The 23468-nt window shown below is 41.1% G+C and overlaps 1 protein-coding gene across 1 annotated transcript in view; it reads left to right on the top strand.

Moving 5' to 3' along the window:
• LOC104998256 (putative exonuclease GOR-like protein) overlaps window positions 1-23234 on the top strand; it is a 36406-nt gene extending 13172 nt beyond the window's left edge. The window contains exons 6-14 of the mRNA XM_010853336.1: window positions 4393-4474; window positions 5816-5912; window positions 7857-7966; window positions 9332-9481; window positions 11137-11250; window positions 14971-15044; window positions 17315-17430; window positions 20246-20384; window positions 22676-23234. Of these exons, the coding sequence (XP_010851638.1) occupies window positions 9346-9481; window positions 11137-11250; window positions 14971-15044; window positions 17315-17430; window positions 20246-20384; window positions 22676-22921 (825 nt within the window). The 5' untranslated portion in view covers window positions 4393-4474; window positions 5816-5912; window positions 7857-7966; window positions 9332-9345 and the 3' untranslated portion in view covers window positions 22922-23234. The remainder of the gene's footprint in view (window positions 1-4392; window positions 4475-5815; window positions 5913-7856; window positions 7967-9331; window positions 9482-11136; window positions 11251-14970; window positions 15045-17314; window positions 17431-20245; window positions 20385-22675) is intronic.
• The last annotated feature ends 234 nt before the right edge of the window (window positions 23235-23468 follow it).

Here is a 23468-nt window from a genome sequence, read left to right as displayed (position 1 = left end):
CCAAGGGACTCATAGGAGTCTTCTCCAGCGCTGCAGTTTGAAGGCATCAATTCTTTGATGCTCTGCCTTCTTTACAGTCCAGCTCTCATAACCATATGTGACCACTGGGAAGACCATAGCCCTTGTCATACAGACCTTTGTCAGCAGAGTAATGTCTCTGCTTTTCAACATACTGTCTATAGGTTTGTCATAGCTTTCCTGCCAAGAAGCAATCATCTTCTGATTTCACGGCCACAGTCACCATTCACAGTGATTTGGAAGCCCAAGAAGAGGAAATCTGTCACTACTTCCACATTTTCCTCTTCTATTTGCCATGAACTGATGGGGCTTAATGCCATGATCTTAGTTTTTTTTAATATTCAGTTTTCAGCCAGCTCTTTCACTCTCCTCCTTCACCCTCATCAAGAGGCTCTTCAGTTCCTCTTCACTTTCTGCCATTAGGGTGATATCATCTGCATATCTGAGGTTGTTGATGTTTCTCCCAGCAATCTTGATTCCAGCTTGTAACTCATCCAGCCCGGAATTTCTCATGATGTGCTCAGCATATAGGTTAAATAGAGTGACAACAGACAGCCCTGTCGTACTTCTTTCTTAATCTTGAACCAATCAGTTGTTCCATACAGGGTTCTGACTGTTGCTTCTTGACCTACATGCAAGTATCTCAGAAGACAGGTAAGATGGTCTGATATTCCCATCTCTGTAAGAGATTTCCACAGTTTGTTATGATCCACACAGTCAAAGGCTTTATCATAGTCGGTGAAACAGAGGTAGATGTTTTTCTGAAACTCCCTAGCGTTCTATATGATCCAGTGAGTGTTGACAATTTGATCTCTGGTTCCTCTGCCTTTTCTAAACCCTGCTTGGATGTCTGGAAGTTCTTGGTTTGCATAATGCTGAAGCTTAGCATGCAAGATTTTAAGCATGAGGAGATGAGTGGAATTGTCCACTGGTTGGAGAAGACTCTTGAGAGTCCCTTGGACTGCAAGGAGATCCAACCAGTCCATTCTGAAGGAGATTAGCCCTGGGATTTCTTTGGAAGGACTGATGCTAAAGCTGAAACTCCAGTACTTTGGCCACCTCATGCGAAGAGTTGACTCATTGGAAAAGACTCTGATGCTGGGAGGGATTGAGGGCAGGAGGAGAAGGGGACGACAGAGGATGACATGGCTGAATGGCATCACTGACTTGATGGACGTGAGTCTGAGTGAACTCCGGGAGTTGGTGATGGACAGGGAGGCCTGGCGTGCTGCAATTCATGGGGTCGCAAAGAGTTGGACATGACTGAGCGACTGATCTGATCTGATTTTGAACATTCTTTAGTACTGCCCTTCTTGGAAATTGGGATAAGGATTGACCTTTTCCTGTGGCCAGGGTTTCAGTCCTGTGGCCACTTCTGGGTCTTCCAGATTTCCTGACATATTGAGTGTAGCACTTCGATAACATCATCTTTTAGGGTTTTGAATAGCTCTACTGAAATTCCTTTGCATCCACCTGCGTTATGGACAGTGGAGCTTCCTAAGGCCCACCTCACTTCCCACTCCAGAATGTCTGGCTCTGGGTGACTGACCATCCCATCATGGTTATCCAGTTCATTAAGATTTTTTTTTGTACCGTTCTGTGTATTCTTTCCATCTCTTCTTGTTCTCTTCAGCTTCTACTAGGCCTCTACCATTTCTGTCCTTTATTGTTTTTTTCTTTAAAAGACCAAAAGTCTGTGTCTATTAAGTCCAAAATTTGGGCTTTCTCAAGAACATTTTCTCTTGGCTGCTTTTTTTCCCCCCTGTTTGTGATATTTTCCTGCTTCTTTACATGTGTCATGACTTTTTGTAGAAAACTATACAGTTAAATAATGTATTGGAATAGATCTAACATCAGATAGATATTTATTTTTTGCTAGGTTTTTGTTAATTTTTTTCTTGTTGCTTGTTACTTGTTTACTGTCTTTTCTGATATAATCTTGTAGATTCTATATTGTTGCCAGTGTATGGATACTAAGTTCTCTGGTGGCATTTTAAAAATTCTTTTATTTTTAATCTGGACTTCCCTGATAGCTCAGTTGGTAAAGAATCTGCCTACAGTACAGTAGACCCCAGTTCGATTCCTGGGTCAGGAAGGTCTGCTGGAGAAGGATAGGCTACCCACTCCAGTATTCTGGCCTGGAGAATTCTGTGGACTGTGTAGTCCATGGGGTTACAAAGAATCGGACACGACTGAGTGACTTTCGCTTCACTTTTAATTTTAGGATTCACCCTGTATCAACACAATTTAGTTATCAGCCAGTGACTTAGAAAAGTTTCTTAAATGCCTAGGGGATCTTTGTGAGAAGGCGTGCCTTCAAACTTGTTTATAAGACAGTCTTAGCTTTTACTTCCATTTTGTGCAGGGTTTCAAGCCCAGCTGTGAATGAGTTCATGGGAACTTCTCTTTTCCAAATCTTTCTTGGGTCACCTTTTATGCCCTAGAAATATGTCAGAGCTTTTCAAAGTCTCTCGTGGTCCTCTAGTTTCCGCAAGATTTCCTTTTACATTTCTGGTCAGGTTCTTGTTTACCCAACTGAAATCCTAGCCTTAGGTACCTGCCATGATACCACCCAGGTGCTACTGTTTTGAGAATACTCCAGGGGATTGTTGCTGTTCACTCACTCAGTTGTGTCCGATTCTTTGTGACCTATGGACTGCAGCATGCCAGGCTTCCTTGTCCTTCACTATCTCACTGAGTTTGTTCAAACTCACATCCATTCAGTTGATGATGCCATCCAACCGTTTCATGTTCTGTAGCCCCATTCTCTTCTTGCCCTCAGTCTTTCCCAGCATCAGGGTCTTTTCCAGTGAGTTGGATTTTTGCATCAGGTAGCCAAAGAATTGGAGCTTCTGCTTCAGTAAGAGTCATTCCAGTGAATATTCAGGGTTGATTTCCCTTAGGATTAACTGGTTTGATCTCCACGCAGTCCAAGGGACTTTCAAGAGTCTTCTCTAACACCACAGTTCGAAAGTATCAATTCTTCGACTCTCAGCCTTTTTTATGGTCCAACTCTCACATTCGTACATGAAAAACTATAGTTTTGACCATACGGACCTTTGTTGACAAAATGATGTCTCTGCCTTTTAAAAGGCTATCTTGATTGGCCATAGCTATTCTTCCAGGGAGCAAGCGTCTTTTAATTTCATGACTGCAGTCACCATCCGCAGTGATTTTGGAGCCCAAGAAAATAAAGTCTTTCACTGTTTTCATTGTTTCCCTGTCTATTTGCCATGAACTGATGGAACTGGATGCCATGATCTTAATTTTTTGGATGCTGAGTTTTAAGCTAGCTTTTTCACTCTCCTCTTTCACTTTCATCAAGAGACTCTTTAGTGCCTCTTCACTTTCTGCCATGAGCGTGGTGTCATCTGCATATCTAACGTTATTGATATTTCTCCCGGCAATCTTGATTCTAGTTTGAACTTCATCCAGTCCAGCATTTTGCATGATGTACTCTGCACATAAGTTAAATAACCAGGGTGACAATATATATGCTCCTTTCCCAGTTTTGAACCAGTCTGTTGTTCCATGTCTAGTTCTAACTATTGCTTCTTGACCTGCATACAGGTTTTTCAGGAGGCAGGTAAGGTGGTCTGATATTCTCATCTCTTTCAGAATTTTCCAGTCTGTTGTGATCCAGACAGTCAAACGCTTTAGCATAGTCAGTGAAGTGAAGTAGATGCTTTTCTGGAATTCCCTTGATTTTTCTATGACCCAACAGACGTTGGCAGTTTGATCTCTAGTTCCTCTGCCTTTTCTGAATCTGGAGGCTCTTGGTTCGTTTACTGTTGACTCCTAGCTTGAAGGATTTTGAACATTATTACCGTGTTAGCATGTAAAGTTGGAGAAGACAATGGCACCCCACTCCAGTACTCTTGCCTGGAAAATCCCATGGACGGAGGAGCCTGGTAGGCTGCAGTCCATTGGGTCACGAAGAGTCAGACATGACTGAGCGACTTCACTTTCACTTTTCACTTTCATGCATTGGAGAAGGAAATGGCAACCCACTCCAGTGTTCTTGCCTAGAGAATCCCAGGGACGGGGGAGCCTGGTGGGAGGTCGTCTATGGGGTCGCACAGAGTCAGACACGACTGAAGCGACTTAGCAGCAGCAGCAGCATGTAAAGTGACTGCAATTGTGTGTAGTTTGAACATTGAACTCGGGAGGGATAGGTTTTTAATTTTTCCTCTAATAAGTTGAGTTCTGTGTCAAATCAAATACTGACTGCCCCCTGAGAATAGAGATTTTTCCAGAGAGCTGGTTGTTCATACAAAATATTGACTGTGCTCTAGGGATGATGCTTTTAATGTAGCTCTGAAAGAGGTCCGTCCTTTCTGTTGGCTACCAGGCTCCCTTTTTTTTTTTTTGCAGCTATGATGCCACTAAGCTGGGGAGAAAAGGGAGTGGGAACAGCCTGAAGATAAAATGGTGGAGTCCACACTGTCTTACTGAGGTTCAAAGTTTCTCTTAGACAATTTTTGTTTGTTTGTTTGTTTTTTTTTCATTTGGCTTTATCTAATTTTCAGAGTTTTGAAATGGTTGGATTAGTTATTTCGCCAGTATTTTTTATTGTTTTTGTGGGACAGTTTGTGAAGGTTCTTGTCTTGCCATTGCGAAAGTCTGTCATCTCTAGGATTCTGTGTACGTTAAAGAATAATGGCAAAGAGAAACCAAAGAAGAGCCTCTCTAAGAGAAACGTTACCCCTTTTCTTCCAGCTTTGTCTTTTTCAGCATCTCTGTCCTGTCTTTAGGTACTCTCTCCAAACCCCCATAGTGGTCTCTTTGTGATGATTGATTGTAGTGAGGAGACTCCTTTCTGAGGCCCCTGGGCACACGTAGATTCAATTTGCAGCTCTGCAGTGGTAGGCAAGACACTGACTTTTCTTGAGCCTCCATTTCCTCATATAAATTGGTGATCCTCGTAGAATCACAATGAAGATTAAAGGAGAAAACATTTAACAAATTTACACCAAACCTGTACATACTAGGTACACAATAAATTATTAATATAATATACAATTTATTGGGCTTCCCTTGTAGCTCAGTCGGTACAGGATCTGCCTGCAGTGCAGGAGACCTGGGTTCGATCCCTGGGTTGGGAATATCCCCCGGAGAAGGAAATGGCAACCCACTCCAGTATCCTTGCCTGCAAAATCTCATGGACAGAAGAGCCTGGTGGGCTGCAGTCCATGGAGTCGCAAAGAGTCGGACATGACTGAGCAACTAACACGAACTTGGTTCTTTTACTTCATCCCTTCTTACTGACCTGTCATATTGAGTTATGGTATAAAAATAGTAATTAAGGGGTTTATGAAAGTAACTAATAGAAGAAAGATAATGAAAAGAGGACCATGTCTTTCCTTTGCTGTGTGATCTTATGCAAGTTATTTAGTCACTTTGAGCATTAGTTTCCTTGCCTTTTAAATGAGAACACTATAACAGTATGTGTCTCTGTTACAGTAGATTGTCTGTTCATTGAGAATCAGATGAGTTCATGACATTGAGGAAGCTTTGCACCATGCACACACTACAAAAATACAGTGGTCTTTAATTTATGAAGATAAGTGCCTGGCTCTTGAATTAGCTTCATGGGATTAAATTTAGTGTTGTTTCTTCTCAAAAAATATAAACACAAAAATGTAAAATAAATTGTTTTTATTTGTGGCACCATTTCCCTCCATCCCTTGAGTAAGACAAGTATTTTGTCATATTTATTCATGTGTTGCAGATGACATTTATTCTTCATAGAGTCTGGATTTAATATTTTCATTTTGTTATTCACTTTGTGATTTAGGCTAAAACAGAAGAAAAAGTCATTTATGAACACTGTAGCAGTCAAAATATGTATGTGAACATAGCAATAAATACTCTTAAGAAGCTGAGAGACCAAGGTAATTTCTTTTCAATTAAATAGTAAGATAAACGCTTGTGATTTAACACCTAACACTGAACGTGTTTTCTTCATTAGCAGGGTTGTTTTTAGATATTCAATGAAGTGTATGTTTTAAATATTCTCTGAAGTAAAATGTGCAGGTGGCATTTTTTGTTGTTGAAAATAACCAGTTAGATTTGAAATTAGCCTTGTAAATATAACCTCACTGATGAGATTATCACTGATATATTTATATTTGATTTCTGAATATAAAAATAACTCACCTCCATGTGGAAGAGTAGTTCTGAACTTTTAAAAAATCATTATTGTCTGCCTAATAAACCTATTTTTTTCTACCTCCCCCAGTAAAATTAAGTACTGAATGATAATGTTTTGTCAGTTAAGGAGTTTTGGAGAGCCACATACCATTGTGATATCTAAGATTTTTCTCATTCCTCAAGAGCCAATTTTACTCCTTTGGAAACAGTATGATACCCATTGAGAATACATGGCAATGAGTTCAAATAATACAGAAAAGCATCTTTTTTAAAACAAAACAAAACAAAGACAGCTGTCTTCCAGATCTCTCATGCCTACCCTTCTTTACATGACTACAGAGATGTGTATAATATTAATGAATACAATCATTTTATGTATAGTATGTCTCACTTTTCTTACTTAGGTATCATAAAAGTCTTTAGTCAGCTAATCTGGAATCCATGTTCATACTTAGATCTATATCATACTTTCTATGGACTGTATGAAACTCTACATTGTATAGAACCTATATTGTAAATATTCTGTTATATGGAATCTGTAATATGGATCAACCAAACACTTTTGGATAGTTAGATTGCTCATATTTTTCGAGTATAAACTCTGATAAATATATGTGACCTTATTTAAACCTGAGCTTGTGCTAACAGAAAAGGTCTGTCTGCATGTTTAAAATTGGTAAATATTGTTAACCATCCCAGAAAGGATTTGCCCATTTAATTTCCCTACCAATAATGAAGTATATGGTTTTCCTTACATCTTGCCAAACTTTCTCATTTATCCTGTTTCAAAAAGTGTGAAGATATAGTAAAAAAAAAACAAAAAACCAAAAAACAGTTATCTTAGTATTTTTAGTTACTGTGAAGTTGAAGACCTTTATTTCTCTTTTTATAAATTTGCTCTTTGCATCCTTCTGCCCCCACGTCCACTTTTTAAATTGTTCTGTGCATTCGGGACAGCCTTTTCCGTGTGCTCTTTTACTATGCTGCAGATACTGTCTTCAGTTTGGCACTTGTGTGTCAGCCTTATTTATAAAGTTTTTTTTTTTTTTATAATATAGAAGTTATTTTCACAATGTAGTCAATCCCTTCTTTCTGGCTTCTGGGTTTTGTGTCATGCTTTGAAAAGCTATTCCATTCTCAAGAATATAAAAACTGTTCATCAGTGACCATTTCCTTACGGCATTTTTTTAATGTACCGTACTTTAAATAGACATAAATACATGTATTAAAATACAAGATCTTAGATTAATATTTTCATGGCATTCTAGCTTTTCTCCCTTTTTCTCATGTTAAATATAGCACACAGAAATAAAACATGCAGGTCTAAATACATAGTATAAATATTCCCAATGAAAATAGAGATGGTTTGCAAGCTGTTACAGTTGTGGTAAATGATGGTGTAAAACCCATTCCCTTATATGGAATCTATAATACAGATCAGCCAACACATTTGGTTACTCAAATGGCTCAAATTTAAACATACTCTATCCAGGAGTCAAAATGTATTCATTTTAGCAAATGTGATACCCTGACCTTTTTAGTAGTTGAGTAGATTTAACTTTTTCCCAGTTTGGAATTGATTCTGAAGATGTTTGTTCTCACAGGCTGGTGGATGTTTTAAAATGAAAAGAAATATCTTACTACACTAGAGACATTTTTATGTTCTGTATGTTTTTATGAAGTAGACAAAAGTAATTCATCATCTCAGGAGAAAAGATCCTGTGTGTTTTAGATACGTCTGGAAGCAATAACGATAATAAGACAACTGGATTGAAAAAGAATGAAACGAAAAATGGTAAGCTTACTGTGATAATGATACGCCTTTGTAATTGTGACTTTAAAGGGAAAGTAAATTTGGTTTACTACAGCTTTTAAATTATTATGAAGGATCAACTGCATACTTTGTACATGTATATCCTTTTTAAAAATTAGTATAAATTGGGGATGAAAAAGTGGACTTTTAAATAATATTTGGGTTGAATTCTCAACTTTTTTTTTTTTTTTTTGTAGTTAATGTATGTCTAGTTAGTAAGTAGTGCTGCTTAAATTTTCAAATTGTACCTGCATTGGAATACCTGGAAATCTTCTTAAAAATGCAGATTCCGATCAGTAGGTCTGAATACAGTTTCAAAATCTGAATTTAGAATAAGAAAGAAGGTAGAGAAAATATTTGAATTTGGTTGTGTTTTTATTAAAACAGATGGCTGTGCTTCTCTTTAAAAAAATGTCTCCTATGTAAGGATTGAAAGAATGTTGATGCTTTTAGAATCTCCCAGTCCTTTTCATAACAAAAGGATTTAAAGCAACTTTTAAAAGAGTTTGCTAAAGAGTGTCTAGTAAATTCTGCTAGAGTTTTTAGAAATAGAGTAACCTTGAAAGTTCATTAGAGTGAGGGCATCTGGGACTGGGTTACTGATGTTGGAAAGAGATTCTTTTTGAACTTGAACTCTTTTGCCCTTGTGAGAGTCATCATTTTCCCCACTATCTCCTGCTTATAAGCTTTTGTACTATTCTTATCTGAGTAAATATTAAGAATTGTTAAGATTTCAAGCCAGAAAACCTAGGTGTGCCAACTGTGCTGTGTGACTCGGTCACGTGTCATGACTTTTCTGAACCTCATTTAACTCATCTGTAAAAATGAAGTCAGTTCACATGCCGTTCTGGGTTAATATAAAGTTTATTTTTATTTATTTAGATTCCACTTTTTTTTTTTTTTTTTCATTTTTTGGCTGTGCCTCGTGGCAGGCGTGCAGGATCCTAGTCTCGCCTACCAGGGATTGAATCCACACCCACTGTACCGAGAGTGCAGTCTTAAGCACAGGACCAACCAAGGAAGTCTCTAGTGTAAAGTGTAATCAGTGTCCTTAGAATGGGTTTTGGTGTATTTAATATGCACCAGCTATTACTGATGTAATTCTTACTTTACCATCTGCTTCCCAAAGCTTAGGACATCACGTGGTCCAGGGAACAATATTGATTTGTTGTTGTTGTTAAAGGATATAAAGACGTGGACTCTTTGAGGCTATCATCTTACTTAAGTTAATCAGAATTCTGCTATTTCATATCCAAAAGGGTTGACAGACTCTAACCTTACCATCTCTTAAAAAAAGGAAAAAAATGCTATTTAAATTGTATTGAATGGCTTTTCTTTTTCTCTTAGGACTCACAGGAATTATGCTCTACAGACATCTTAAAGACTACCTTCTAACTGAAGAACAGTTACGAGAAAATAACTACCCCCAGCCCAACCCTGAAAAACCAGGGAGTATTCTTTTAAACCCAGGCATGACAAAAACTCGTGTAAATGATCGTAAGTATATGGATCTGAAAATTACCCTTTCTGTGTACTGAGACTGGAGCCATAAGAGTCCCAGTGTTCTGATATTTTCCGATGAACACAAGAATTGTGGCCAGCATCATTAAACTGCAGGTAGAAACATGACTGCCTTTCGTTTGATTTCCCTTTTCTGTTTCATTTTGTTCCTAGTCTCTAAGTGCTTTATGTACCTAATCAATTTTACTAAGTCTTCTTAGTAACCATTTTCAGGTATGTGCTATTACCACCTCCCTTTATACCAGTGAGGAAACTAAGGGTTAGGGAGGTCAAATTATTTCAGAGTTCACTCAGAAAGTAAGTGGGAGAACCAGGATTTGAACCCAAGGAGTCTGACTGACGCTTCTGCTTCATGTGTATCCCTGTACATATGTAGGCAGTGCTGTATTCTGTATACTTCGTACCCTTTCACTAGGAATTCTTATAAAAAGACTTACAATTACTCCTATTATTTTATATTTTCTCCAAATATTTTCTCCATACTTAATGTATTTATACCTATTTCCTCCCCTTGCAAAAAAGAGAGAGCAAGGGAGTATTTAATATTAACACAACTGTCAAATCTTAGGTCCATCAGAGTTTGAAATGCACTTATATAAATATTTTTCATTGGTTAGAAGATATTTATCTTCATCTTTTATGTCTTTGGAACTTGTGTCTTGGGATTATTTTCACCATTTGTTTTACCTTCTCTTTAAATCCTCTCATTGGAAGGCAGTACACTTAACGGTTAAGAACCTGGACTCTGAAGGAGGACGTCGGGCAGATCTGGGCCGGGATGTTGAATCAGTCACAAGTGACCCTCCCAGCCTCTGAATAATGAGATGACGGTCGCTACCCCCGTCGGGTTCATGAGAGTCCGTTAAAACTGTGCAGCTGAGCTGCTTGGCACAGTGCTTGCTTCATAATCTCATAAAAGGCACTCACATAAGAGTTGTCACCATCATCATCGCCATCAGAGCCAGCTTGAGGGTCATTAATGAAAAACAAGTATTCATAAATGGGTCCAGGGACTTCCGTGGCCGTCCAGTGCTGGGTGTTCGGGTTTGAGCCCTGCTTGCGGATCTAAGGTCCCACACGTCACATGAACATGAGCAAGAAAATTAAGACAGAAATGGGTCTAGTGAAAAAGCCCAGATATACTCTCAGTGACTTAAACAAACAGATCTCTGTGTCTAAAAGGAAAGCACGGGTCCTAATTCAGGAGTTACTGTGTACTAGTGAAAGTGAAATTCGCTCAGTCATGTCCGACTGTGCGACCCCATGGACTGTAGCCCCATGGAATTCCCAGGCAGGAATCCTGGAGTAGGAAGCCATTCCCTTCTCCAACTATGTACTAGAGTAGATGACAATTCAAGCTGGTGACAGTCAGGTTGTGGTGCTGCAACCACAACTGCCTGGTGGAGGGTTGACTCTGGAGTCAGGAGAAGGCCTCTTCTGAGCCATGTTATTCCTGATGCAGGAGATGGCTCAGCTGTAAGCACTCCTTCACACAGTCCTGTTCTTTCCCTGGTGCTTCATGATCATGCTGAGTCTGTGCTCACGCCAGGATCAGGAATGCAGAGGCAAGGCCCTGCACTCAGGTCCTCGTTTTTCCTGCCATCTCTTCAGGAACAATTCTCCTGTTCTAGCTTCTAGGAAGACCTGCTGTCGATGTGGGAAGATCTACGGTGTGACTTCTACAGGCAGACACAGCAGGACAGAGGAATGTCACTACCATTTTGGCCGAGTGTTGAGTCATAAAGGTGAGTATCTGGTTCTGTTTCATTTATTTGACAAGCTGAGCCGGTGCCAAATCAGTAGAAAGGTGGGATATTCATTTCAATATGTATTTTAAAATACAACCTGGTAGAGAGAAACTGTTGATTATGAAGTTTCCATTGTACACACCCACTTCTGAGCATCACTTCTTAACTTAGCTGGAGCTTGCTGGCTCAAGAGGCATGTCTGTGACTACTCTTCTGCCCTTTTAGGACCTCAATTCAAGCTGCTGGGGCTTGCCAGGTGGCGCTAGCAGTAAAGAATCCTCCTGCCAATGAAGGAGGCATAAGAGACTTGGGTTCCATCCGTGGGTTGGGAAGGTCCCCTGGAGGAGGGGAAATGGCAACCCACTCCAGCATTCTTGCTTGGAGAGTCCCATGGACAGAGGAGCCTGGTAGGCTATAGTCCATAGGGTCACAAAGAGTCACACCTGAGCTTACCATACATATCAGGCAGTTACCTGTTGACTTTACCCACTTCTCACAGGCCAGCATTAGAGTAATTTTGTTGCTAATAGCTTCAGTTCCTTGCCCCACCCCGCCCTGAGAGAGAAGGGACACACACTTGATTCCCCAGCCTGGCCCCCATTTTCCCCTGCAGCACAGTAAACTCCCAACAGCCCCCTCAGATGGTGATTTTTCCTACTCGAACCAAAAAACCTGGGCACGGTCATCATCATCTCCCTCTGGCACACTCTTTCTTTTAACATTTTTATTTATTTATCCATCCATCTGTTTAGAATGCAGGGGTTTTTCTTTGTGCCACGTGGCTTGTGGGATCTTAGTTCTCTGACTGGGGATTAAACCCTGGGGCCACAGCTGAGTCCTAACCACTGGGCCGCCAGGGAATCCCCTGGTGAGCCCTCTCATCTCAGAGTGGCCACATCCCACTTACTCTACCTCAGAAGCATCTCTTCTGCCCCCCCACCCCCGCTGCCCCTGCCAGAACCACACCACCCTCACTTCCATCCTAAACTGCTGCAGCGTCCTTCTAGGCTCACTCCATCTGTTATGCCTTTTCCGGTCTTCACCACCCCTCCCCAGTCTATTTCTCACCCAGCAACCCCGAGAATAATTTTTACATCACAGTTCTGTTTACCTCACTCCTCTGCTTTCATGAACGTTCTTCAGGAACTTTGTCAACCCTGCCAGATTTGACCTCTACTCCGCTGCCAGATCTTGTACCCTTTCCATGGTTATCTTCATGCCACACTGGCCACCTCGAAAGGTACCTTCTAACCTGCTGTCTCCTGTCCCTTTCGCACAGCTGGTTTCCTTTCATCGTTTGTTGTTGATCAGTCGCTAAGTCATGTCCGAATCTTTGTGACCCCATGGACAGCTGCACACCAGGCTTTCCTGTCCTTTACTATTTCCTGGGAAGGAAATCTAAAAAGAGGGAATATATGTATACATATAACTGATTCACTTTGCTGTGCAGCAGATGTGCTAGCCCAACACTGTAAAGCAACTGTACTCTAATAAAAGGTAAAAATAAATAGGTTGTCCCTCTTCTATCACAACATGCTGTCAGTGGCTTTGGTAGCACATGACTGCATTTTGTAATGATTTAGTAATTTATCTGCTGTGCCTGAAAGACTGCAAGGTTTTGGAGGGTCCATCCCTCTTTTTTTCTCCCCATCGTCAGGCTGTCACTTAGCTTGGTACAGGCTGTAGGTAGCTATTTGGATAGACGGTGAACAGATGAATCATTTGTGTAGATACAGACACGAGTAGAAATGCTATTATCATAATAAGTGGTACGAATAAAAGTAGGGCAGAGGAAGTAGAGAGGAACAGTGGATATGATTGTATTACAGAAGAAATATAAGAATAAATAATATAGTGAAGATTCCCAGCTGGCTTAGTGGTAAAGAATCCACCTGCCAATGTAGGAGACGAGGGTTTGATCCCTGGGTTGGGCAGATCCCCTGGAGAAAGAAATGGCAACCCATTCTAGTATTCTTGTCTGCGAAATCCCATGGACAGAGGAGCCTGGCAGGCTACAGTGGGTTTGCAACAGTCGGACATGACTTAGCAACTGACCAACAACAAAGTAAAGACTAAATACCAAAGTAAAGATTAAGTAAACTTAAATTTGACCTGAGTGTTTGGGATTAGCTTTAGAAGGTAGGGGGGACTGTAGATTCCAAAAGGGAGGAAAAAGAGGAAGACACTGCAGAGAATAAGAGTAGCAGACTGCGGCTGGGTGGGAGCCCTAGAGCACACGACGTCATGAACAGGAGGGGATCACTAGAGCACACAACATCATGAACAGGAGGGGATCACTAGAGCACACGACGTCATGAACAGGAGGGGATCACTAGAGCACACGACGTCATGAACAGGAGGGGCCTTCGGAGCTGGTGGACCTGAGATTTGGGTCTGTTTTATCACTTACTTTCTCTGAGACCTTGGGCAGGCTTCTGAAGCTCTCTGAGCTTTTGTTTCCACATTCATAGAAAGAGCTTTGCGTGGCAGTTTAGTGAGCTGATGTGCCCACGTCCTGGCTTACAAGCTGTGCTCTGTTAACACTGGTTCTTGGCTCTCTTTCTCATCTCGGGAGAAGATAAGATAAAGCTGTAAGATATCAAAATTGGATAAGTAAGCCAGAAGTGCCAGCATGAGAAATCTGCATTTGATTTGTAATGTACAAATGAAGCATTTGAGGAAAGTAATGTAATGAGAATGTGCTTGAAGAAGCACATTTAAACTAACCGCATTTTATAGAAAAACTGGTACAGAAATCACTGTAGGCAGAGGGGGTTATAGGGAACAGTTGGGGGAACATTTCCTTGGGCCAGAGGGAAGAAGGGCTTGGGTGGATAAGGGTGCGGGTGATATGGAAGATTGGAGAGAGAGAAAAAGGAGAGAGAGGAAGGCTTGGCATTGTTGCTGTGAGGATGTGCAAAGTGTCTGGCCAAAGGAGTGGAAGAAGAGAATGTTGGGATTTTGGAGGTCCTGCCAGGGTTGGGGACAGCATCTGTGTTATGGTCTCAGGCCGTGTAACTGGGTGATGTTTCTTGGGTCAGATCAACAACTCAGATACAGAAAGGGAGAGGCTGGTGGTTGGGGCCACCACAGGGTTCCAGCAAAGAGAGAAAGAGAGTAGAATTTAGAGAGGATGGCTGAGGTAGAGTTAAGCAGGGTAAAGAAGGGACACTAGGCAAGGAGCTGAAGATCAGGACAAATGATAGGGGAGCGAAGGGAAGAAGGGGAGGAAGGCATTCAGGACATGTGCAGTTATAACTCGCCCTCAGAATCCAACCCCTGGCAACTTCCCTGTTGGCCCAGTGGTAAAGAATCTGCCTTACAATGCAGCAGACTGGGGTTTGATCCTGGTCAGAGACCTAAGCCCAGGCACCACAACTACTGAGCCCGTGTGCCACAACTAGAGATCCATGTGCCCTGTGGAAAAGATCCCGCGTGATGCAGTGAAGATCCTGTGTGCCACACCTAAGACCCAGTGCAGCCAAAAAACCCCAAAAAATGCAACCCCTGAGAATTCTGCTTCCTGGAGTCAGTTTTTCCTGTTTGTTACATAATAGCTAGAAAAGTAACTGTACAAAATAACTATACAGGTTTTAGACCTTACATCAGATCATTTGCATGGTAAAGTCTTAATACTCTTTGAGGGTAAGATGCTCTGGGAGTTAGCCACTCTGCCTTGTCAAGCTTGCTCATTTGATTTTTCTTTTTTGTGTGCAGTCCTTGGTGGCTTAGGAAGGTGGTACAGCTGTTGCAAAGGTGTTCTTGGATCCCCCGGGTGTCAGGTCGCCAAGGTAGGGCTTGTTGCCCAGAATTCTATTTGTGTCAGAACCAGAGTTGCTGTCTGCTGCACAGACCTAGAGGATCGACGAACATTTGGTCTATTATTAATTCACTGATTTTCAGGTGGTGAAATTTTTATGAGCTTAATTCCTCTTGCCAAAATACACGGTAACTTATTTGGCAATGTTTGTTGCAGCATCATGTTCATAACCAAAAAGAAAACCTAGGGGGCTTTGTGAAGACGTTGGTCAAGTTCCCAGCCCTCGACAGGAATCCCCGTGTGTTTGCCGTGAGCTGTGAGGTGGTACGTTGGTTGTACGTTTTACCTCATGTATATGTGTGTAAGGAACTTTCCCAGGCTTTCTCTCTCAGTCCCACATAGCTCTGCAATGCTGTTCACATGTTTTGGGTGAAGCAACTGTAGCTGAAAAAGAATTAAGTGACTTGGCTGGGTCCCAGCACTTAGGGCTAGGCACTAGGGCTTCCCCGGTGGCTCAGATGGGAAAGCATCTGCTGGTTGTACGGGAGACCCGGGTTTGATCCCTGGGTCTTAAAGATCCCCTGGAGAAGGCAATGGCAACCCACGCTGGTACCCTTGCCTGGAAAATCCTGTGGACGGAGGACCCTGGCAGGCTACAGTCCATGGGGTCGCAAAGAGTCCGACTCGGCTGAGCGACTTCACTTTCTGCACTTAGCGATGGAGCCAGGAGTTGGCCTATGATCCTTTTTCTATTACCTATTGATTCTTTTTATACATAATCACTGCTTGTTCTACTCATTACATTGCTGAAATTACACGGGTGGAAAGTGTTATTAACACTGCTGTTATCCCCCAAACCGTTGCTGCTGCTAAGTCGCTTCAGTTGTGTCCGATTCTGTGCAACCCCATAGACAGCAGCCCACCAGGCTCCCCCGTCCCTGGGATTCTCCAGGCAAGAACACTGGAGTGGGTTGCCATTTCCTTCTCCGGTGCAGGAAAGTGAAAAGTGAAAGTGAAGTCACTCAGTTGTGTCTGACTCTTTGCGACCCCATGGACTGCAGCCCACCGGGCTCCTCCATCCATGGGATTTTCCAGGCAAGAGTACTGGAGTGGGGTGCCATCGCCTTCCCTGCCCCAAATCATTATAAAAGCTTTAATTTTTAACAAACTGTTGTTTATAGAGACAGTAAAATATTTATAGGGATTTATCTTCTTTTATATGAGAATCAGTACTAAATAGTAGGGGGAAAGCAGAACTTGGAATCTGAGAGCTGGGAAGCTCCACGGCTTATCAGGCAAGTCCTGGATGATCTGATCTGTCAATTATGAGGTTAATGATAATCCCCCAGTGATGGTGAGAATCCGATACACTGATATATGACAGAGTGCTTTGTATGTGTCAGACATCATGTGGACAGTCATCTTTAACAAAACATAAAATTTTTATTCCTTGTGGCATATTTGGGGAGCAGATTTGTGTACTATAATTATAGAAGAGCAACATACAGTTTCAAACTTAGGTTTTTAATCGGAGACAGTTAAAGCTGCTTCTGGCTTAGAAATCAGATTTCATTACCATGTTGTCCTCTATGGTGCCAGGTTTATGTAACCATAGTTTGGATTTTTTTTTCCCCACTCAACGAGGTTTATAACTGTGTTGTCCAGTATGACATCCACTAGCAAACAAACACATAGATGTAGTGAACAGTGTAGCCGCTACCAGAGGGAAAGCAGGGGAGGAAAAGATGGGTAAGGGGCTCAACTGTCTGGTGAAGGTGAAAACAACATTTCGGTGCTGAAGTGCACTGTAGTCTATACAGAAGTCAACGTACAATGTTGTATACATGAAGTTTACGTAATGTTATACAACAATGTTAACTTCAGTAAAAATGTAATTAAGTTGAAAATTCAGTTCTTCAGTCATTCTAGCCATATTTCAAATACTCAGTAGCCCCTTGTGGCCGGTGGCTACCCTATTGGGCAGGACAGAAATAGAACATTTCATCTTCACAGAGGTTTCTATTGGATAGCATTGATCTCTAATGAAAATACTGGTAAAGCCTAAGCCAAGAAAATGAAATTATTTTATTAGCAGAAATATTACTAACATTGAGGGAAAAAAATTAAAACTTGGAACATCTTTGATATGACTGTCAGATCCACTCACTGGCTTTTGTTGGCAAAACTGAACGACAGGATGAAATTGTGTATTTTAGTTAGAAATATTCCTTTATTATATCTAAGATGTTAAAGTGGGTTTACTCAGTGTGGTGTATAAATTTAATATCTCTGCCTTTATAGTGCTATACAGCCAAAGGCTTGGAACCTACTCGAGTAACAGTGGTGGATCCCAGCCTCCAGGTGGTCTATGACACATTTGTGAAACCAGATGAAGAGGTCATTGACTATAACACTAGGTATGCATTATACAAGGGGTTTATTTTTCAAATTATAGAACATTCAACATGTAGTTTAAGTTTTAGCCTAGGTACCTTTACTGGAGTCAACTTTAGAGCATGAGCTACACTATTTTAATTTATTTATTCAAAGTTATTCATGTTCTGTTGAATTCCTTGCTAAAATTATGCAGGCACTGTATTAAGCCCTGGGTAACTCTTTAAATAAGAGATATGGGCTTATACCCTCATGGTGTTTACATGTTGGAGCAGTCGGTAGAAGGCTAGAGAGAGAGGCAAAAATATTGAATAAACCATTCATTCATTTATTCTTTTAACCATTAATAGGTTTCTTCTGAAAATATCATGCTATGCTCTTCCCATTAGGTGAAAATTTCTGTAATCCTGTAGACATGTCGCTGAGTATACACAGCTTTTATACAGCATGCAGAACACTGGTTCAGTGCAAATTCTATTTTATTATTACTGAAGTATGGCATGTTTCTGATCCAAACTCAAGGGTAACTTGAGATAGTATAAGATATGCCTTTAATTTTTAAAAACCTCATATAAAACACCCAATAATATCATTGATTAACTGAATTGAATTTTCTAAAGGCATACAAGCCATATGACATAACACATATATGTATTTAAATATAAAATAGAAGACACTGATCTTATTCTAGAATGAAAATTTAGAAGTGTTAATTACTGATATGATTGTATTTATTCAGTTTTCTTTAAATAACGAATTTTCCAATGGTACTTAAGTATGTCTTGTATGTGTGTGTGTACCCACTCCAGTATTCTTGGGCTTTCCTGGTGGCTCAGACGGTAAAGAATCCACCTGCAATGCGGGAAACCTGGGTCGATCTCTGGGTTGGGAAGATCCCCTGCAGGAGGGCATGGCAACCCACTCCAGTATTCCTTACTGGACAATCCCACGGACAGAGGAGCCTGGTGGGCTACACTCATGGGGTCACAAAGAGTCACACACAACCGAGCAACTAAGCACAGCACAACACAGCGTTTGTGTGTACACATTTGTATATGTATATGTAAATAAATACACACATGTATACATGTATGTGAACAAATATGACTTTATACACATACACATAGATTCTTTACCGCTGAGCCTGGGGAAGCCCATATATGTATTATACACACTATATAGTATATAGTACATATATTACACAATTTGTGTGTGTATGTCCATAATTTTGGAGCACAACAAGGCAAAATGGGAGTGAATTAAAAGTTGTGATAAGCTTTGAGAATAATTACAGAGAATTCTGCTAACAAGCACTCTAGCAAATTCCCTCACATTCATAAAAATGTTTGTATACATAAAAACTCAATAAAAGTTCCTGTTACCAGAAAATGCATTTTGTTACTAATCTTTCTCCTTACCTCATTTGCTGTTTTTTTCCTACTCATTTTGGCCATATCCTAATAGCCCCATCTATTTTACTTTTTTTAAACTTTATTGAGTTATAATTGGCAAAAAAAATCATACTATATTTATTGTACTCTTATTGGTTCTTGTTCTTTCGTGGATTTAATGTAATCTTTTCTAGCTCCTTTTTGGAACAAGTCAGGAAATGTTTTGGTAATTACTGATAGTCACAGCAGCAAAATGAGAATTGAAGGGCTTGCATTAAAAACAAAAGAACTTTCAAATCTTAAAAGGTCAAAAGGATTCAATGGATGACATTTTTTAATAACTGCTTTAAAACAAATCCAGGTACTCTATCCATGATCATTTCCTCTTAATCCAAATATTTGACTATGAATCACATTCCTTAATTAAGCCAGATGATGGAGCCAGCTGTCTTTTTTTCCTTATAGGAGACAATAATATTAACATATGGCTTAAGCTGAAAATACCTTTGCAGTATTTTTCTTTTCTCCTACTCTGCACTAAGGCACAGCAATAGCCATGTTTCAGAATACTTATTTAGTATGTGCTTCATGAAAACCATGAGGATAGTCAGGTTTATGCATGTAGTTTTCACTGTATGCATACATTTTCACTAGATTCTCCTAAGCCATTGAAAAGTGAAAGTGAAGTCACCCAGTTGTGTCCGACTCTTTGTGACCCCATGGACTGTAGCCTACCAGGCTCCTCAGTCCATGGGATTTTCCAGGCAAGAGTACTGGAGTGGGGTGCCATTTCCTTCTCCAGGGGATCTTCCCAACCCAGGGATTGAACCTGGGTCTCCCACATTGCAGGCAGACGCTTTACCGTCTGTGCCACCAGGGAAGCAATACACATAGTAGTAGTGTATATATGGCAATGCCAGTCTCTCAATTCATCCTAAGCCATTAAGATTGGTAGTTAATCCTACTTTACAGATGAGAAAACTGAAACCAGAAGGTTAAGTAACTTGTTGAAAGTCAAATATAATAAGTAAATGGCAGAAACATAGCATAGTTCAAACTTAAGTTGTCTAGACTCTGCTTAGGGCTCCATTTGCTTTTCCATGTTCCCCATGTTTCATCTTTAGCTTGGTCTTAACGTAGATAGGCTAACTTTACTAAATTGTAATTGACAAGACTCAGATTATACAAAGATAAGAGTTCACAAAGGAGCTTTATCAGCTTGTAATAATGTCTCCTCCAGCCTTACATGATTGATCCAAAGTATAAATTTTGCCAAGTTATACCAATATAACCTAATAAAGGGGTAGTTGACAGTCATACAATAAGATCTTTGTTCTGATCAGCAAATGTTTGTCTTATTGAGTCAGTAATGTAGTCTAACTGTAACTGATGAAATCTACTGAGCTGCATTCTTTACTTACATGCATTGTGCATCTTATTGGGGCAGGTTTTCTGGTGTAGCTGAAGACGACTTGAAGAACATGAAGACCTCAGTCCGTGATGTGCAGGCCATCTTACTGAACCTCTTCAGTGCTGACACTATACTAATTGGACATAGCTTTGAACACAGTCTCTATGCGCTTAAGGTAAGGAGTTACAGGCTCACCTTCTTACAAACCTCGTGTTAGCCTGGTAGTCATTATCGGTGTGTCATCACTCATGCTTGATTTCCCCTTTTTTGACAAGGAAGACAAGAATCACTGTCTGTGCCAATGACACTGTCCAACTATGGTAAACCAAAAGCAGTGTAAGAGAGCCCAAGTCATGTGGCTAATCAAGATCAGAAAGTCCATCAACTGTGATAAAGCCAAAATCATTGTTTGTTTTGACATGATCTTTGATTAATATCCAAATAGATAAGACTGAGTTGATCTAACAAGTTGTTATAGTCACATCCTGGAAAATGCTTTTTCATGTTAAGTCAGGTAGGCCTTATAGGTAGGCTTAACATCAAAGATAAGCTCATTTTACTTGGCCTGATAGAGCTGAAGATCTCCCCTTTAATATACCTCTGGATTAAAATGGTCTGTTTTTTGCTCCATGTTCTAGGAGTTCGCACTCTATGGCTCATGCCAGCCACCTGTTTTTGCAAACATTTTTATTGGAACAGAACCGTCACACCCATTCACTGATACATTTTCTGTTGTGCTTTCACACTACAAGGGCATTGTTGAGTAGTTGCTGTTGAGTAACAGAGGTGGTGAGGGCTGCACGCCTAAGCTATCTATAATTTGGGACTTGAAGAAAGGGTTGTTGGCTTTCCCTGGCCTAGAACAGTGCCCTGCGATACAACTTTGCATTATTTTAACTATCCAAGATGGGGGATATCAGTTGTGTCCGATTCTTTGCAACCTATGGACTGTAGCCCGCCAGGCTCCTCTGTCCGTGGGGTTCTCCAGGCTAGAATACTGGAGTGGGTTGCCATGTCCTCCTTCAGGGGATATTGGACATCAGAGATATCAAATGTCTGATTGAGAGAATGATTTTTTCAGTTTCTTAACTGCAATAGTTGCACGCGGCTCGTGGCCACCACATTGCACAATGAAGCTCTGCAACGCTGGGGACCGTGACTGTTTCAGCCACCCCAGGACCTAACCTTCACGCAGAGAAGGGTTAGTTCTTCTTTAGTGCCAGAACACAAGCAGGCTTCTTTAATTCTCCTGAGTGAATGCCCCCTCTTTCTCTGCAAAGCTGGCACCATAGTATAGTCGCTTCCCACAGCACCGTTGTGTGCACGTGATGGAGGAGACGGAATGTCCTCCCACCACACCCCACCCAAGTGTGGGCAGAGACGTGGGATATAAGCTTTCTGTTGGAAAGGTCTTCACAGACATGTCCCTCTGTCACCTCAGAGACAGCACCTCTCAAACAGTTTCTCACTGTGACTTTCCTGCTTCTCATTTTCTAGGAACTGTTATTTCATCTGCCTCCAAGACTAGAAAATTTCAATGTTTCTTTATTCCTTGTAATCAGTCTGTTTTTTCCTTCCAGATTACTCATAGATGTCTCTTTTTTTTGTTTCCACAACTACCTTATATTTTTGCTCCGTCCTTTGCAGCCAGGTACAGTGTCTAAGAGGTGACCGATACATTAAGTGAGAATCTATAGTGTTTCTGGACAGGGCATCATAGGTGTTAAACATTAAATTTCCAGCCTTTTTCTTCTTGATCAGTCTTTAAATGACTTGTCCTGAGGCTAACCTTCTTTTACGCCTCTTTAAATTACAGCTCTTCGAATGAGGAATGCAAATGGTACCTGACTGTCTGGACTCTGTGGTCTGTTCCCCCTCCCCCATATCCATCCTATTGTAAACTTGACTCCCTTCTTCCCTGTGAAAGCACAGGGAATTTGAACCTTGATGGGACTAGTCCTTTTCCATGCTCCCTCCCCAGAGAGAGTCAAAATAAACCACTGAAATGGGACTTGCACTGGAGTGAGGTGTGCCCCCCTCCGTTGAGTCCCAAGGTGAGAGGAGCCTGACTCACCCCTGGCCGCTGCCTCCCAGCCAGTAATTATAGGAATCCCTCTGAGCTCATGCTGACTCCTAGTGGGATCTCTTGGGAGGAAAGTAGACTCAGCAGTCAGGCTCTGAGATTGGATTTCTTTCTAATGTACTAACTTGGCTGAGGCAACTTTAACCTCTCCAAGCCTCAGTTTCTCTGGCTGTAAAAAGGGGACAGTGAAATATCGACCGTGCTGGGTTAGTCTGCAATTTGTAGTGAGATAAGCCAGGTAGTGCTTAGTGACTGAGCTGGTATCACTGCTCATGTTCCTTGGTTTTGCAGTGTTGTTTCTGCTGCTTCAGTTCCTGTTGCTGCATCAGTTTTCTTATTCTTTGGGAAGAATTTCTAAAGAGGTTTTCTCTTTCATTTGACAGTTAATTCATACTTCAGTTGTGGACACGACAGTTCTGTTCCCTCATCCGCTAGGCTTGCCTCACAGAAGATCCCTGAAGGGTTTAGTGGCTGACTACCTGCAGAGAGTCATTCAGGATGAAGGTAAGAGCCTGCTTGTTCATGATAAATATCAAGCTCCTGAGTCTGACGGGAGTGAATACATCATGAGGGTCATGGTAAAGGTCCCCTGTTTGAAATACTTCCCTGTGGGTTTTCTCCTAGGGTAGAGAATCCCGAAGTATCTGTTTAAGAAAAATGTGTTCCATGCCCACTGCCTGGCATAGTCCTAGATATTCCACAGGCCTCAAAACAGCAGTTGGGGCAGACTGGTGACCTTGGAATTCATACATAAAACTTTTGTTGGTGCAGAGATCTAATTCCATCCTAAATGCTGCTCTGTACCTCTTTTCATATGTGATTTTCATTACACCTAATGAGAATCTAAAATTGATTGGGTCCAAGGTATCTCAGTGGCGCTAGTGGTAAAGAACCCACCTGCCAAATGCAGGAGACGTAGAGAGTCGTGAGTTCCATCCCCAGGTTGGGAAGATCCCCTGGAGGAGGGGAAATGGCAACCCACTCCAGTATTCTTGCCTGGAGAATCCCATGGACAGAGGAGCCTGGCAGGCTACAGTCCACAGGGTCGCAAAGAGTCGGACGAGACTGAAGTGACTGAGCACTCACGCAGATTATCTCACCCAAGGTAAATAGTGAGCTTTTTGTAAAAGGAAGTATAACTTAAATGCAACAGATTCATCATGCGTGCACCTGCTT

The sequence above is a fragment of the Bison bison genome, unplaced genomic scaffold (genome assembly GCF_000754665.1).
Source record: "Bison bison bison isolate TAMUID 2011002044 unplaced genomic scaffold, Bison_UMD1.0 scf7180017864326, whole genome shotgun sequence".
Lineage (NCBI taxonomy): Eukaryota > Metazoa > Chordata > Mammalia > Artiodactyla > Bovidae > Bison > Bison bison.
This window is presented reverse-complemented; position numbering and strand designations above follow the sequence as displayed.